This window comes from Carassius carassius, chromosome 35 (assembly GCF_963082965.1).
Source record: "Carassius carassius chromosome 35, fCarCar2.1, whole genome shotgun sequence".
In the NCBI taxonomy this organism is placed as follows: Eukaryota; Metazoa; Chordata; class Actinopteri; order Cypriniformes; family Cyprinidae; genus Carassius; species Carassius carassius.
In genome coordinates this window covers 18,259,517-18,276,479 of record NC_081789.1, presented here as the reverse complement: position 1 = coordinate 18,276,479, position 16,963 = coordinate 18,259,517, and the positions used below count along the sequence as shown (strand labels likewise).

The 16,963-nt window shown below is 40.8% G+C and overlaps 1 protein-coding gene across 3 annotated transcripts in view; it reads left to right on the top strand.

The window, feature by feature from the left end:
- zfhx4 (zinc finger homeobox 4) overlaps positions 1–16,455 on the top strand; it is a 75,919-nt gene extending 59,464 nt beyond the window's left edge. For 2 of the 3 annotated variants that reach the window (XM_059524718.1, XM_059524717.1), the window contains exons 5-10: positions 703–819; positions 5,146–5,279; positions 5,773–5,973; positions 6,297–6,414; positions 6,549–11,771; positions 12,136–16,455. In XM_059524718.1, the coding sequence (XP_059380701.1) occupies positions 703–819; positions 5,146–5,279; positions 5,773–5,973; positions 6,297–6,414; positions 6,549–11,771; positions 12,136–13,625 (7,283 nt within the window). In that variant the 3' untranslated portion in view covers positions 13,626–16,455. The remainder of the gene's footprint in view (positions 1–702; positions 820–5,145; positions 5,280–5,772; positions 5,974–6,296; positions 6,415–6,548; positions 11,772–12,135) is intronic. The other variant, XM_059524719.1, reaches the window with a different exon arrangement.
- Positions 16,456–16,963: the final 508 nt, after the last annotated feature.

The window sequence follows — 16,963 nt, the reverse complement described above, 5'->3', positions numbered from 1 at the left end:
TCCCCGTGGTCAATTTATATGGTTATTAAGGTTTTATAAAATGGATGAGCGCAGCACTTTGAACGCCATTTTCCTGCCTCATGTTGTCCTAATTTATTTCATTTCTCGCAGGGTCTTCCGAAATATGTTTATTTCTTCCCCTCGCTCTCTGTCTCTCTCTCTCTCTCTCTCTTTCTTTCTTTCCCTGTCGTGTGCCGTGTGATGGAAGCTGCATGGGGTGGAGGAGGAAAGACAGGAGTGGTTATCTGGCATTACTCAGCCTGCTAAAAATTCATTAAAATGTGACATCACCGCAGTGAGAGACAAATGCTCTCTGGATGAAAGGGAACAGTAGGCCTTTCAGGGATTAGAGGCACACGGCCTCGACCTATCACCTAACAGCATAAACCGATTAATCCACTGGCAGTACTGCAAAGATACACAGAATTATTAAACACTGGGGGGGGGGGGGATTGATTGAGCTTACAGAAAAATGTCCATGTAATCTGCCCAGTGCTAACAATCTGGAGAGGTGTGTGAGGAACATTCATATTTCAGAGTGTCCCGGGTTCAATGAAACCAGATGGACCCCACTGCACCAGTGTCTTGTGGTATATTTTGTTAACACACACACACACACACACCATACATGGCAGACGATTCAAAAGCAGTCGCCCTAACCTCTAGTGGGTAACCAAGTGCCCTTCCTGTGTTCAATTGTAGAAGAACCAGGTGAAGACAGCGAGGAATCACCACAAGCCTCCTCATTGGCCGCGGCCGAGGACAAAGTCTCGAGCAAGAGGGACGCCATAGAAGGCAACACAACAGAGAAGGACTCCAGTAAGACCTTTAGTTTTGGTCTTTTCTTTTTCCCTGGTACCCTCTCTCCTGTGTCACTTAGTCACTAACACACACTGCTCCTACCTGTTTTGCTCTTCTGTTCTCTTCCAATGGGACTTTCCCTGTTACTAACAGCTGCATGTGTGGGTTGCATGTGAATGCTATCAGTAGCCTCCCGCTGACCCATTTTAATCATAGCCATCTGATGGCAGAGATGTGGATAAAGGCAAAGAATATTCCGCAATGACCACCAAGATTATTTTTTTAATCAAATCAGTTTGTGCGCTTGTAATTTTTAAGCGCCTTTCATTAATCTTTGCTGTTCTTGCGATTCCTCTGATGACATATTAATTTTGTATAAGCATAGGATTAGATAGCGCTCAAGTGTATAGTTTTGTAACCTTTCTTTTTAATTCAAGCAGTGCACCACCTATCAGAGCTCATTGTCCTCGAACTGCAGATCTGTGTACACGTCTGACTGGTAGCACATTAGCAAGGGCAACAATCCTTACAAAACAGCGTTGTGTTGAGATCAGGAAACAGCCCCTGGAGCTAGCATCTGGCATCACTACCTAAGGCTCTGTTATATTTGATTTGCCAAATAAGAATTCATATGTGCTTTTTTATGTATGAGATGGAAATATATGGTCGAAATGAATATTACATTAGGCGTCTTTTCATGCACACCATACCTAGCTACATAATGTTGGGTTCAATGGAGCAGAGGAAATGCTGAAACAGGACAGAGCCTATTAGTTTAGCCAGTCGTTTATCTTTTATCCATATAGCCATGACAGGCTTGTCTGAGGCAGCTCGTACTCAATGCATTTACATGACCTTTTACATGCGGCGTCATTCAACGCTGCGGTCAAGATGCAGATCCTACTTAAACTAGCATTCTTAAACCTTTATATGAATATACACATGCTAACTTTTGTGATGGATGGTGTGTTTTATTTTTTCAAGGCTGCAGTATTTAACTTGGAAAATATATATATATATATATATATATATATATATATATATCAATTCTAATCCATTACTTTGAGAAGCGGTCAGGATGGGTTGCTCTGTTGAACCCACATGTTAAATGTGATTTGGAGCCAAAGGAATAAATCCCTAATGTGGGTTTGAATTTAAAACACCAGACACCTGCATGTTAAAGATTATACATAGAGATATTCACAATATTCATCGTCACAGGCATCTTTCAAAACATCCCATTTATTTTGTCATTTTAATCTAGTGTCACTGTGGATTAATTATAATCCAAACTGCATTTTCCATGCAAATGTCTTAATCTGGATCAACTCCAGATTACTTTGTGCTCTGTTTAGATGTAGCATGGAAGCATGTCAGTGTGTTGGCTTTAGGCTAAAGGGATAATTCAGCAAACACAAGCAAAGATGAAAATTAGCTGTCATTATTGCTAAGAACATTTTCTGCATACCTGCTGTAAATTAGCAGGGAAATTAAATATTGTTTTCAAATCAGCTCCTTATGAAATTTAAAATAATGCAGCTGAATTAAATAAAATGCAAGGCAGATCAAATTCTGCATATTTACCATTAGCATTTGCATGTTTCCAGCTCAGAAATGAACATTTATTCAATTTCTGTCTTTCTAGATATTTGATTAAAATAAATTAAAAGTATTTGCATATTTCATTGAAGCCCTACAGCTATGATTTCTGTTACTGACTTAATCAATTCAGAGAGTCCTGTAGGATTTGCCAAATATGACATCTGTCGGTTTACGCCTCGTCTGAAGTGCGATGGCAAAGCTGATGGACTCAAATGCCTTATTTTTTGCTAGAGCACAGAGAAAGCGGGGCTGCTCTGTGCAAGCCGAGAATTTAGAGTGTGGTATTCAAATGTTATCTGCTGAACTGTAGGTCACACTAATGCGTAACCTTAACCTCTTGTCCTTGTAAATCACTAAAGTTCTCGGAGCGTCCCAGGGTCCTGCTTTATTTATTGCCCTGTCACCTCAGCCAGACTGGCTGGACTGAAGACCAGTAAATTGAAAAGTAAATTTATGACGCCTTTATCAAACAAGTCCTGTGTAATTGGCGTTTGCAGGGGAAATACATTTTTAAATAAAATAGCTTGTCATATATAAGCACAGTACTATTTTGCTGATTTTTCGAAGGAAGGCTGAGCTACTGCTGTTTTTGTGTGTATGAAATTTTAGTAGTGTTAGATTGCATTTTGAGACCATTGAAAATTAACAGGACGAGAAATGGCCTCTCTCTTAGTGAGGGACATTAGATATATAACATTAGCAAGGTTTTTGTTGTTTGGTTGAATTATAAGAGGTGTTTAAAGAAGGCTTGCGTAGGATGCATGATTTTCAAAATCCAATTGACAGTTGTAAATAAAGATGGGTGGCCAGTCTACGGCTCTGGTCCCTGTAATGCAAACAGCTTGACTGTCATAAATCACCGTTTGATTTATCTAATCAAGCAAGGTCCTGCTTCTCAAAGACATTTGTCATTTGGATGAGAAGGGGGGCTGTAGTGTCACAATTATTTTCTCTATTGCTTCATTGCACTGTGTGTGTGTCTGTAGACAAAGAAAAAGGGCATTCTCATTTACTGTGAGATACAGACTACACAAAGAGTCTAGCCATTGAGTCCTGACACAATATTACAAAAACATAAAGACAATTGTGTGTAGACATTTTATAGAGAGAGAGTATGTATATATATCTTTAGAATTTTTTAATAGTTAATTCAGTTGACTACTCAGCAAAGCCTTGTGCACAGCAGAAAATGTGTTTGGTAATATTAAATGCTGCAAAGGCATTTCATAAATTTATTTCCTTATTTATTTTCTGAGAGTCTAGTGTGTCCATCTGCAATGCACTTTAAATGTTTATGAAAGCTGAGAGTTGATTAAGAAAATAAATCATCCTCATGTAGAGCAGATTAGCCCCCAGACCATACATTTACATTCAATATGATGGCAATCAATGGAAGGGGCCTCATTGCATTGTGAAATGTATCTGCACCCGGTTGTCCAGGAGTCGCCTCCTCACCCGGGAAACAATTTAGTTGCAGATTGACTGGAAGATGGCGAAAATTGAAAGTTAAAATTAGAAATCCTCGTAATAAACAGAGGGGCGAGAAAACAGTACAGCAATGAGATTGGGGAGCCTTGCAAATTAGGTTTTCTGTTTGTCATGAAATGCATGTGACATCAACCCCAGAAAAAAAGCAGCAAGGATATCAAGGAGAGAAAAAAAGATTACCTAGCTATTTGAGACTGCAGACCTTACTCTTGATACTCTTGGAAATTTGTATTGTGCCCTTGTGTTTTTTCCCCCCTCTTGTGTCACTTTCTTTGGCAGGCTAATATGTCAGGCTCCTGATATGTAAGACCACATTAAAATAAGTAGAATGCCTTGTAATGCCAAGAATTAAAATGCATCAACACGCAGGAGATATTGAAATATACAGTACTTTGAATAAATACAGAGCTAAAAAAATACTCTTTCCCTTTTTTTCCAACATCTTTTTCACCATCCATTTTGGATGACTGCTTTGCTAAGCTTTGATTCATAAGAGTAATACACACATTTAGCCTAGAGTGACCAGATTAGAGTGAAGAACAGCGAGCAGTGCTTTCTTTGTACACTGCATATGCAGCGGGAGGATAAATTGCATTGACTGAGGAGGCTGGGACACTGTCTGTATCTGAGGATACAGGGGTAATAAAAGATTTATCACTCTGTGCAGCATACTCTAAATACATCTGGGGGCTGATTTGCTGAACTGAGCTCAGCTGAAATGGAAATAACATGGCAACCCCCTCTAATACAGAGTGTGTGGCATGGATATTCAGGGGGATGCTGGGAATGGTGATTTGGCTGTCTGTATCCCCCAAATGAACTGCATAATGGTACCGTGACCTGCAAAGCAATAACAATGAATACAAACCTCTATTTATTTGCGAATATCTTCATTCGGTTGCTTTTGTGAAAATAGATTTTTTTTTTTTTTTTGCTGGATCCTCTAGTATTCATGCTCAAAATCAATAAACACAATTTGTCTGCGGTGTAATTCAATTTAAATTATTCTATAATTTCTGCTTTTTGAAGACTTTTTTTCTTATTAAATATATGTCCATTTCATTTGCTACATAATCTCAGTCTCACATAATGTGGGTCGCCCCAATAACCTTTTATCAGATCTACATTCCTAACAATAAGCTTATGTTACTTAAATGTGCAGTCTTATTAAAGTGAGGGTCTGTCAGGAGATTTTCAGCAGCAGGAGTCCAGAATAAGCTTGTGACAGAAGATATCCTATCTGTTTATTCACAGGAATTAATACACTGGCTAAGGAAACCCTGGGGACTGCTACAGCAGGGAAGCGGTCGCTTCAGCTGGAGAAAGAAAATGACACTCCACCCAAGAGGCCCAAATCAGCGGAAGAGAAGACGCTGTCCAATGAACAGGTTAGTTACTTTGATCTGTTTGCAAAAATGGGACTTAATAACAAGACTGATACTTATGTATTAATTAAATTCTTGGCTTAGATTATATTAATTCACTTTTTAATTATATAAAAAGCACTGTCTGCCTGATACCTGAACCTTTTCTGAAAGGACTATATTAAAACAGGCAGTGAGAAGTTGCAGTTTAAATGTACTTCATGTAATGAGGACCAAGCATAGTCTGAAATGGTTAATATCAACATCCTTTGTAATTTTCTGATTAGAAATTCCAGACATTCACGTTAGTTAATTTACTTCGTTAGGTTTTTAATTAAGTTACATGAAATGAAAACTAAAGTGAATTGGAGGAAATTCGATTTTATAGACATTTGGAGTCTTGTTTTGTTTGGAATTAGATTTTCTTTTGGCATCATGTTGCAATGTCACTCATGTATAGTCAGTCGAAGCAGTGCTGTAATGCATGGCAATACTATGATGAATTCTGTCTTTTCAGGTGCAGCAGTGCCCATACTGTAATTACAGTAACAAGGATGCAAACCGTTTACAGCTGCACATCATGTCGCAGCATTCCATGCAGCCCATTATCAGCTGCCCCTTATGTCAGGATGTCCTCAGCAACAAGATTCATTTGCAGCTGCATCTCACCCACCTCCATAGCGTGGCTCCAGACTGTGTGGAGAAGTTAATTATGACAGTATGTGCAGCATTCATTTCCTTTAAATACAAATAATAAAAAAACATGCCTAAGCTCTCAGCCTTTTCTAACTAGATCATACTCTGTCAGGGCTGGTAGGAAATAACTTGAATAAGCATTTCCCAGGCCTAGCGTATTCTCCAAAGCGTGTTATAAACTTGAAAGTTCTCCTCCTATAAAACCAAAAAAGAGCAGTTTTGAAAAATATCTTTAGAAAGTATAAATCTACTTAATAATCTACTTTTTGGTTAATATTTATGGTTATTGTTTATCTTATGGTCATTGGAATCTGTTAAGAGACTGATGTATTTTTTTTTCTTCAGGTTGCGGGCCCAGATGTTACAGTGCCCAATTCCTTGCTGTCTACATCATTACAAGACAAAGTCCCATCTTTGATGGATTCTTCAGCTGTTATCCCTGAGGGATCTGGAAAACCAATGGGTAAGCATATTTATGCAGCCACAGTGTCATCTGAAATGTATGAATGGCATTTCAGAGGATAGCTTAGAAAAGTAATAATAATAGTCTTTTATGAATAAACTTCTGAAATCTTTCATTTTTCTGAATTTCAACAGGAAACAGCTCTAAGGATTTGAAAAACAGCATAGGCCAAGACAAAAGTGAGGTTGACCTTGCCAGTGAGGAGCTCAAACCACCAAAAGAGGCTGCTGAAGCCCTTGACTGGAAGAAAGCAAGTGGTCAAGACAGGAAGAGCCCAGATTCCATGCAGGAGCATCTAAGTGATCTACAGAAGCGGCAGCAGCTCTCAGTCTCTGATCGCCACGTCTATAAATACAGATGCAACCATTGTAGCCTGGCTTTCAAGACTATGCAGAAGCTTGAGATACATTCCCAGTACCATGCCATCCGTGCAGCCACAATGTGCAGTCTGTGCCAGCGCAGCTTCAGGACGTTCCTTGCCCTTCGAAAGCATTTGGAGACTGGTCACCCTGAGCTGACTGAATCAGAAGTACAGCAAATCTGTGGGAACCTGCCCCTAAATGGAGACATTGCTGAAAGTGAGATGCGGGCTCTGGAAGATGCACAAGCCTTTGAGCATGAGTTAGACAGAGATGAGGAACTTGACCAAGAAGGGAAGGCCAGTCCAACTGGAAGTGACAGCAGCTCCTTGGTTGATGACATGGGCTCAGAGCCAAAGCGGACCTTGCCTTTTAGGAAAGGTCCAAATTTCACCATGGAAAAGTTTTTAGATCCCTCTCGTCCATACAAATGCACAGTATGCAAGGAGTCATTCACCCAAAAGAACATTCTACTTGTTCACTACAATTCTGTCTCACATTTGCATAAGCTAAAGAAAGTAATCCAAGAGGCCTCAAGTCCAGTTCCCCAGGAGACCAGCAACAGTGTTGACAACAAACCATACAAATGCAATATATGTAATGTTGCTTATAGCCAAAGCTCAACCCTGGAGATTCACATGAGGTCTGTACTTCATCAGACAAAAGCAAGAACCGCCAAAATGGAGAGTAGTACTAGTACTGGGGGTGGTAGCAGTGGAAGTACTACATCTAAAAGCCCTGTTCCGCTCAATCAGGGAAATGCAGATTCTGCAAATGCACCAGTACCCTCTAACAAAGAAAACACTGTAGATGCCAAAGAAGTTGCCATGAAACAAACTACTGATCACATCCATGTGCAGTCTACCCACCCACCAACCCAGTCACCAGCACAGCTTCAGATGCAACTGCAGCATGAGCTCCAACAGCAAGCTGCATTCTTTCAGCCACAGTTTCTGAATCCAGCTTTCTTCCCACACTTCCCAGTGACACCAGAGGCCCTACTACAATTCCAGCAGCCCCAGTTCCTCTTCCCATTCTATATCCCTGGTGCTGAATTTAACATCAGCCCTGAACTAGCATTGCATTCAGCTGCATTTGGGATGCCTGGTATGACTGGATCATTCCTGGAAGATCTGAAGCAGCAGATGCAGCAACAGCATCAGCTGGGCCAACAGCAACAGTTTCAACTTTCTCAGCAGCAAGCTCAGCAGCAGGCCTCCCAGTCTCAAATGCAGCAGCACAAAGTACAGCAGCAGAGTCACAAGCCAAAAATTGAGTCAAACCACATTGCCCTGTCTGAGATTCAAATGTCCAGAGATGCTGAAGAGCACCTAGAAAAGCAGGAGAGCAAAGCAAAGCTGGATATAGCTAAAGATATTGACAGTGCAAAAGACACTAAAGATTCAAGAAAGCCTAAATTTTCAGAACCTCTAATTCCTCCACCACGCATCATCTCAGGAGCTAGAGGTAATGCTGCTAAAGCACTACTTGAGAACTTTGGCTTTGAATTGGTTATACAGTACAATGAAAATAGACAGAAAACCCAGAAAAAGAATAGAGAGGAAGAGTTGACTGACAAACTGGAGTGTGGGCTGTGTGGAAAGTTCTTCTCCAACATGCTTATTCTCAAAAGCCATCAGGAACATGTGCATGGGCAGTTCTTTCCATACGTGGAGCTGGAAAAGTTTGCACAGCAGTACAGGGAGGCATATGACAAGTTGTATCCCATAAACCCAGCATCTCCAGAAACACCCCCACCACCTCCTCCTCCTCCTCCTGCCCCAGTGACCATTGTCCCTGCCACTACGTCTGTAGGAAAATCGCAGACACCATCTCCTGCACCTCTACAAACTCCTCAACAAGCGCCACCACCGCCTCCTCCACCACCACCACCGCCGCCTCCACCTCCCACTGCACCACCTCAAGTGCAGCTCCCTGTTTCTCTTGACCTGCCAATTTTCCCACCACTGATGATGCAATCAGTGCAGCACCCTGGGCTACCCCCACAGCTTGCACTGCAGCTTCCAACAATGGACTCTTTATCTTCTGACCTCACACAGTTATGTCAACAACAACTGGGACTGGATCCAAACTTCCTGCGGCAGTCTCAGTTCAAGCGTCCTCGCACCAGAATCACAGACGATCAGCTTAAAATCCTCCGTGCTCATTTTGACATCAATAATTCTCCAAATGAAGAACAGATTCAAGAAATGGCAGATAAATCTGGCCTTCCTCAGAAAGTCATAAAGCACTGGTTCCGAAATACACTCTTCAAAGAACGTCAAAGAAGCAAAGATTCCCCTTACAATTTTAACATTCCACCCATGACCACACTGGAAGATATCAGACTTGAATCCCAAGTGAACATGCTGGAGTACTACAGAACTGATGCTACGACGAACAGAAGGTCATCAAGAACACGTTTCACAGATTATCAACTGCGAGTACTCCAAGATTTCTTTGATACCAATGCTTACCCCAAGGATGATGAAATTGAGCAGCTCTCAACGGTACTAAACCTACCAACACGAGTGATTGTAGTGTGGTTCCAAAACGCCCGTCAGAAGGCACGCAAGAGCTATGAGAACCAAACAGATACGAAAGACAGTGAAAAGAAAGAACTGACAAATGAACGATACATTAGGACCAACAACATGCAGTACCAATGTAAGAAATGCAGTGTCATTTTCCCCCGAATTTTTGACCTCATTACTCACCAGAAGAAGCAGTGCTACAAAGATGAGGATGATGAAGCTGGAGATGAAAACCACTCAGAGGAATTCACAGAGAACAATGAGCTAATTTCAGTAAGGCCAACTGAGTCAGCAATAAACTCTGTTGTAACAGCAAGTAGCTCTGGCTCCAGCTCTCCCTTAATGCCTTCACCTCGAACTGATGTAGGGAAGTCATCACCCAAACCTGAGTTCCTCCATGAAAAAATTAAATTGGGAGAGATTGCCTCTTTACAAACCTCCAAGAACCTAAATGAGTTAAAATCTTCCAAGGCTTCAACCCCACAACCTCCACCGCAAAAATTACCTCAACCACAATTGTCAAGACCCCATTCCCAGCCCCAGTCTACGACTGTCCCATCGAGTCCTCTTTCAATTGCCCTGTCCTCTCTTAACAATAGCCTACCACCTCAAATGTTACAGTTCCACTGCGATCAGTGCAAAATTGCTTTCCCAACAGTAGAGCTGTGGCAGGAGCACCAGCACATGCATTTCCTGGCTGCCCAGAACCAATTCTTACACTCACAGTTTTTAGAAAGGCCACTGGATATGCCCTATATGATCTTTGATCCAAATAACCCTCTTATGACTGGGCAACTCCTGTCTGGAGCCCTATCCCAAATGCCAACTCCAAGCAACTCTGGCCTTGCTGTGAACTCTAACTCTGTGAAACGTAAATTAGAGGAAAAAGAGGATGGATCTCATGAAAAAGATGGTGTTAATAGTGCAGACGATCAGCACAGAGATAAACGTCTTAGGACTACCATTACTCCAGAACAACTTGAGATCCTATATGATAAATATTTGCTTGATTCAAACCCAACAAGAAAGATGTTAGATCATATTGCTCGTGAAGTTGGCCTGAAGAAAAGAGTTGTCCAAGTATGGTTTCAGAACACCCGAGCCAGAGAGAGGAAGGGACAATTTAGAGCAGTTGGGCACTCTCAGACTCACAAAAAGTGTCCCTTCTGCAGAGCATTGTTCAAGGCCAAGTCAGCTCTTGATAGCCACATTCGCTCAAGACACTGGCATGAGGCAAAACAAGCAGGCTTTAGTTTGCCCCCAAGTCCAGTGATGCCTCAAGATGAAGGAGGCCAAAGTCCCAATAAGTATAATTTTGCTGACTACCTACAAATGACCACAAAGACTGAGATGAATGACAGTGAGCCTCCAACTGCATCTTCCACTCCAGTTAAACCTTCTGAGATGGCATTAAAAAATGTATTGAGCTTACCATCCGTAAAAGCAGAACATAGTGATGAATTTGAGGGGTTTAACTTGAGCTCAGCAGAGGCCTCTTTTGATGCCAACAAAATTGACTTTGATGAGACCTCCTCAATTAACACAGCTGTGAGTGATGCTACAACTGGAGATGAGACCAATAATGAAGTAGAGAATCTCACAGTAAATGGAGGTGAAAAAATGATTGAGAACAGAATGAGCCTAGCACATATCTCTGACATAAATGAGGACAGAATCCCTTTCAACATGGTTAGCCCATCATTAAGTTTCTCTGGCAAAGACAGTGACTACTTCTATTCCAGAGATGATGACCTAGATGATAGTGCAGACAAGAGCGAGACTTCAAGTTTGGCTGATCCAAGTTCACCCAGTCCATTTGGAGGTACAAATCCCTTCAAGTCTGCAAAAGCCGGTGGAGAGAGACCAGGCCACAAACGTTTTAGAACCCAAATGAGCAACTTACAGCTAAAAGTTCTAAAGGCTTGCTTCAGTGACTACCGCACACCTACTATGCAAGAGTGTGAAATGCTGGGCAATGAAATAGGACTCCCGAAACGTGTTGTGCAAGTCTGGTTCCAGAATGCCCGTGCAAAAGAAAAGAAGTTCAAAATAAACATTGGAAAGCCATTCATGATAAGCCAGGGCTCCCCAGATGGGCCGAGGCCTGAGTGTACATTATGTTGCGTGAAGTATACAGCCAGACTTTCGATTCGTGATCATATCTTCTCAAAGCAGCACATTGCAAAAGTGCAAGAAACCCTGGGCAACCAGGTTGATCGAGAAAAAGACTATCTTGCACCTACCACTGTCCGCCAGCTCATGGCTCAACAAGAACTTGACCGTTTGAAGAAGGCAACTGATGTACTCAACTTGTCAGCCCAGCAGCAACCTGCAGTGGACAATAATGCACTTCATGGCCTTAGCCTGCCAACTGCCTACCCAGGAATATCTGGTCTCCCACCAGTGCTTCTTCCTGGTGTCAATGGGCCATCGTCCCTTCCAGGTTTTCCACCAAATACACCTGGTGAGTTAGTATGACAACCACAGTGCAGTAGATTAATGAACAGTTGATGCATTAAATGCTACTGGCCCATTTGCTTCCTTTGAAGAACTGTGGCATTCACTTATTTCCTAAAGACCTAATGCATGCATTGACTATAACAATGTGGAATACTTTGAGTTTGACTGTGACCCCTAAAGTTGGGTTGATTTCATGCCTTTGTGCTTGTTTTTATTGTTTTATCTTTTTGTTGTATTCTTTCTTTGATAAAGGGCTTGTCACAGTTTGGTTCTATAACAGAGCGATAGCCCCAAAATAATGTCTTGAAAAGTAGACAAGTGATTTTGCAGTCAAATATTTCAATATAATCTGTACCACTGTATTTCAGCTTTAGCGTCTCCTGGTGCTGGCATGCTTGGGTTCCCTACTCCAGCCACCCCTTCTCCTGCCATGTCTCTCAGCAGTACCCCAACCAAGACTCTTCTTCAGACACCTCCTCCTCCTCCTCCTCCTCCCCAACCCGCTGCACTTCCTCTTCCTCCCACTCCTTTGGCAGCAAACCAGACTGAGCAGCACATAAAAGATTCAGAGAAAGACAAGAAGTTAGAGAAGCCTAAGGTGAAAGAAAGAGAAGCTGACACTGCCCGTCCCGAGACTCCAATTGTGAAGAAAAGGGAAAAGCCCTCGCCGCCACTTTCAGTGCTAGGAAAATTGGGAAGTGAGGCACTGATGGACCCAGCACAACTGCAAGCACTTCAGAATGCCATCGCTGGTGACCCAGGCTCCTTCCTAGGGGGACAGTTCTTGCCTTATTTCATCCCTGGCTTTGCATCTTGCTTCTCACCCCAACTTCCTGGCGGAGTGCAGGGGGGATACTTCCCTCCTCTGTGTGGAATGGAGAACCTGTTCCCCTACGGCCCTGCAATGCCACAGGCTATTGCTGGGCTTTCTCCAACTGCCCTGCTGCAGCAGTACCAACAGTACCAGCAGTCTCTCCAGGATTCCTTACAGAAGCAGCATCAGCAGCAGCAGAAACAAATTGAACCACAGCAGAAAACTCCCCCTATGAAGTTAACGAGTGCACAGAGCAACTCTCTTAAACCAAAAGAGGCTATTGAAACTAAGGATGATAAAGGCTCTTCAACAGAAAGCACAAATGAAGAACCCCAAACGAATACCAAAAGTTCAGGCTTTCCAGATGCATTTATCGTTCCGTCCATCAAACACGAGTTTATATGCAGAAAGTGCCAGATGATTTTTGCTGATGAAGACTCAGCAGCTCGCCACCAGAAGTCCTTCTGTTACTTTGGTCACCCATTTATCGATCCACAAGAGACAGTGCTTCGCAAAGCCGTGAGCAAGTACAATTGCATAGCCTGCAACGTGTCCGTCAGCGGGAACGAAGCACTTGGCCAACACCTTCAGTCGAGCTTGCACAAAGAGAAAACAATCAAACAAGCAATGAGAAATGCCAAAGAGCATGCTAGATTATTACCTCACTCAGTCTGCTCCCCTTGTCCTAACACCACATCTACCTCGCAGTCTGCAGCTTCTTCTAATAACACCTTGCCTCATCTCTCTCACTTGTCCATGAAGTCCTGGCCAAATATTCTTTTCCAGGCCTCAGCCAGGAAAGCTGCTTCCTGCCCATCTGCTTCTCCTTCTCCCCTTTCCTTGCCTTCAACGGTTACCTCAACTTCGTGCAGCACCTCAGGGGTTCAAACCTCACTACCCACCGAAAGTTGTTCAGACGAGTCTGACAGTGAGTTAAGCCAGAAGCTGGATGACTTAGATAACGCGTTGGAAGTCAAGGCTAAGGCGGCGTCCGGCCTAGATGGCAATTTCAGTAGTATCAGAATGGACATGTTCAGTGTATAGGTGTGAAAAACGGATCCCTTGCTTAAACGAATAAAGACTTTTAACTGCAGTTCCAAAGTTACTCTAACCCAAAAAATTACAGTACCAAAAGATTGACTCAGGATTGTTTTTCCCATATTGATATGCTGGCAAGAAAATGATTGATTTTTGTTATGGACAGAACTGTTGCAGATGCTTGACTGAGCTTATATTGTATACAAAAGAAAAAAAAACATGGAATAGGAAAACTCTCACAAGTTCTTTTGGAGCTTGATTCAAGCCAAAAATTCTCACGATAGCAAATTGCACCTCAGCTGGATTGATTTCCAAATGCTAGCATGTACTGTATGGGATAATGATCCAGAACTTTCAAAGAGAATTTCTCTTAGTTTAGTTAGGTGTAATTCAGTAGCTTTAAATTCTCAGGTCAGAACATAACATTTCTCATTTGTTGAAACAGCAACCAAGCCTGCTTATAAATGGCTTTTACCAAAACATGTCAAGCTTTATTGGAGGCATTTCCTTGATGTGTGTAGTGTACCAAGAGACAATATAACTGTTACAGGACAACGCGCATATCCTTTTAGTTTGCCCTACAAGAGAGTATGCTTTTACCACTGAGGGAATTTAGAATGGTGAAGTCATGTGTATGCCCCTGTGTTTGTATTGCCACAAGCTGTATTTATATACAACACCCTTTTTTTCTTGTAGAATATATTGATAATCTGTGCCAACTCTTACCTTCTTTCTTTTACCTCTCATCACACCCTTTTATGAAGAGGTAATAATTCTAGTTTTGATAGACTCTTGAACATTATGTGAATAGGACATTTTTTCATTTGTGAATTGCTATACTGTTATGGTACTTGCTTGTGTCTGGACTATAGTGCACTTATTTGATTTCATTTTTTTAATTATTATTTGAGGTAGGCCATGTCTTAATTTAATAGACATCATTTTTTGTGTTTGTTTGTTCTTTTGTTTTAATTATTATTTGTGTGTAGTTCAGCAGCGGATTGGTCCACATTTGTTAGACGTTTCACACCAAACAATCCAGAGACATTTAACAATTGGTGCATCCATGAAAGTAGTACTGTATACTTGAAAAAGTGCAAGTTGGACAAAATGTGTTGAAAAATGGTATGAACATTTGCTTCTTTAAAACAAGAAAGCTGCTTTTTAAAAGGGGGACAAAACATTTTTTTAATATACAATTATTATTATTATTATTATTTTTTCTTTACTTCTGTAGGACTGAACACAGTGTTACCCCTATACACTGCCATATAGTGGATAGGCTGTTTCTTCCATTCTACTCTGGGCACTTCTGTTAATGTCATGAACATAGACCATTTTCCATCATATTTAGTGATACTTGGATTACAAAGTATTATCTTACAACGTTATGCTGCTACTGTGTAATGTTTTTTGTTTTAGCTTTGTTTTTGTTTTTTTTGTTTTTGTTTTTTTAATTTCTTGCCATATATTTTCAGCTTTCTACTAGACAGAATAATGATTCATCACAAATTACATTGCTTTACTGTTTTTATTTCATTTTCTTTCATTTTTGGCTGTGTAACTTAAAGAATGAACGCTGTTAAGGGTGTTTAATTTTTACAAATCACGTTCTGGTTTGATACAGTTGGACAATGTGATTCATTCCAAAGTAACAGAAGGCTTAATGTATGAAAGAAAAAGGCTCGTGAACAAAGAAAGCTAAGCTGTTGTACATATTCGTAGTTGGCTGTGCATGGTACAAACTTATTAATATGAAGAAATTCAAAAATGTATTGCTTTTGGTATACCTATTCTGAGATGAACAAGTAGCATGTAATGCAACTGTTTGACAGGTTAAATCAAATCATGCTTAAAAATTGTTTCAAACGATGAAATTAAGTAACATTTCATTTTACTTTATATTGCTGTACAGGTGTTTTTTTCTGTTTGAGGTAAAATGTCACAGTTTTTAATTCTCTTTTTTGTGGACTTTTTAATGTTCTTATTTGGATTTTTAATATTTTAACGCTTATTTTAATCCTGAAGACACTTTTTGATTGTGTTACACAAGAGACATCTTTGCCTCCTAAGGTGCAATCCTGCCTCTGTCCAAAACATGAGCGACTGTCCTGATTCCAAAGGCTTTTAGAACTCTGCTTATGCCTTTCCCTGAATGTGGAACAGCATTTAGAGACTGAGCTGTCAGCTAGCACCGTGCGCTAAGGTGTTAGCCTGGACCAGAATGCTTCCCACACAAAGGACTGGTAAAGCAAAAAAAAAAAAAAAAAAAAAGCAAAAAAAAAAAAAAAAAAGGAAAATACAAAAAACAAAGGTTGGTCCAATAATGTAATTGTACATAAATGTTGCAACTGCACAGCAGCCAAAAAACCTTTCTACGGATGGATAGTGTCAAGCATAGGAGGACAACCTTCTAAAGGTTGATATTAGGATTGTTCTTCTGGATATCAAAGGGATGTTCAAGGCGTAATCATATTCTACACAATACGTACTTTCAACGCCTGGGTAACATAGGAAATGCACCCCAAGGTTTTAATAAAAAAAGATGCCCCTATGGCGAAAACTTTAAATAAACTAAACCAAAAATGTTATTGATGTTTTATATATAGAGAGTAGTCTCATTAGTTTTTGTTACTGTAATGTTTGAGGTCTCAGCTGTACCGTATTACGGTAATAACATGGTTTTGAAACTTTTTTTATTTTGTCACAGACCTGTTGTCATAGTTGAAATGACGTTTATTGTAGATGGTATTTGAACAACTTCTTCTGGAAATAGTTCATCAAGTATGTTTGTTGCTCATTGTTGTGATACATTAAAAACTGTATCTGCAAACCACTTCAGTGCCTGGCATAACTGAATGTTTCTTTATCCTTTCACATGCTTTGTTCATTTTAGCTATCAATACTATTGAATAACATCACACGGAAAATACACAAATTCAAGGAGCCCATCCATTCCATCCCTACCCTGAGCTCATGCTGCCAATGAGCTAGAGAAGAGGTCACATTATCCCTAAATCCACACTGAGAACATTTTTAATTTCACATGGTATGCCTTTACATGTTATTTGGTTGTAATCTGGCTTTATCCAGATGCAATGGATTATCTGTAGAAGTGTCAATCTCAAGAGCCTTTCTGCAGGTATTTGTCTAAGCTTCTCCCCTGGAAGAGATAATAGATTATTCATCAATCTACCAAGCAGATCATCCAGCCGCGAGTTTTAACTGCTATTCGGCAGAGAAAAAGGACCTTGCGCTTCTAATCACTAGTCATTTTTAAAACTCGCACACAAAATTGTGGTAAATCGCTTGCTTTTAAAACAAACCAGACAACTTAGTAAAGT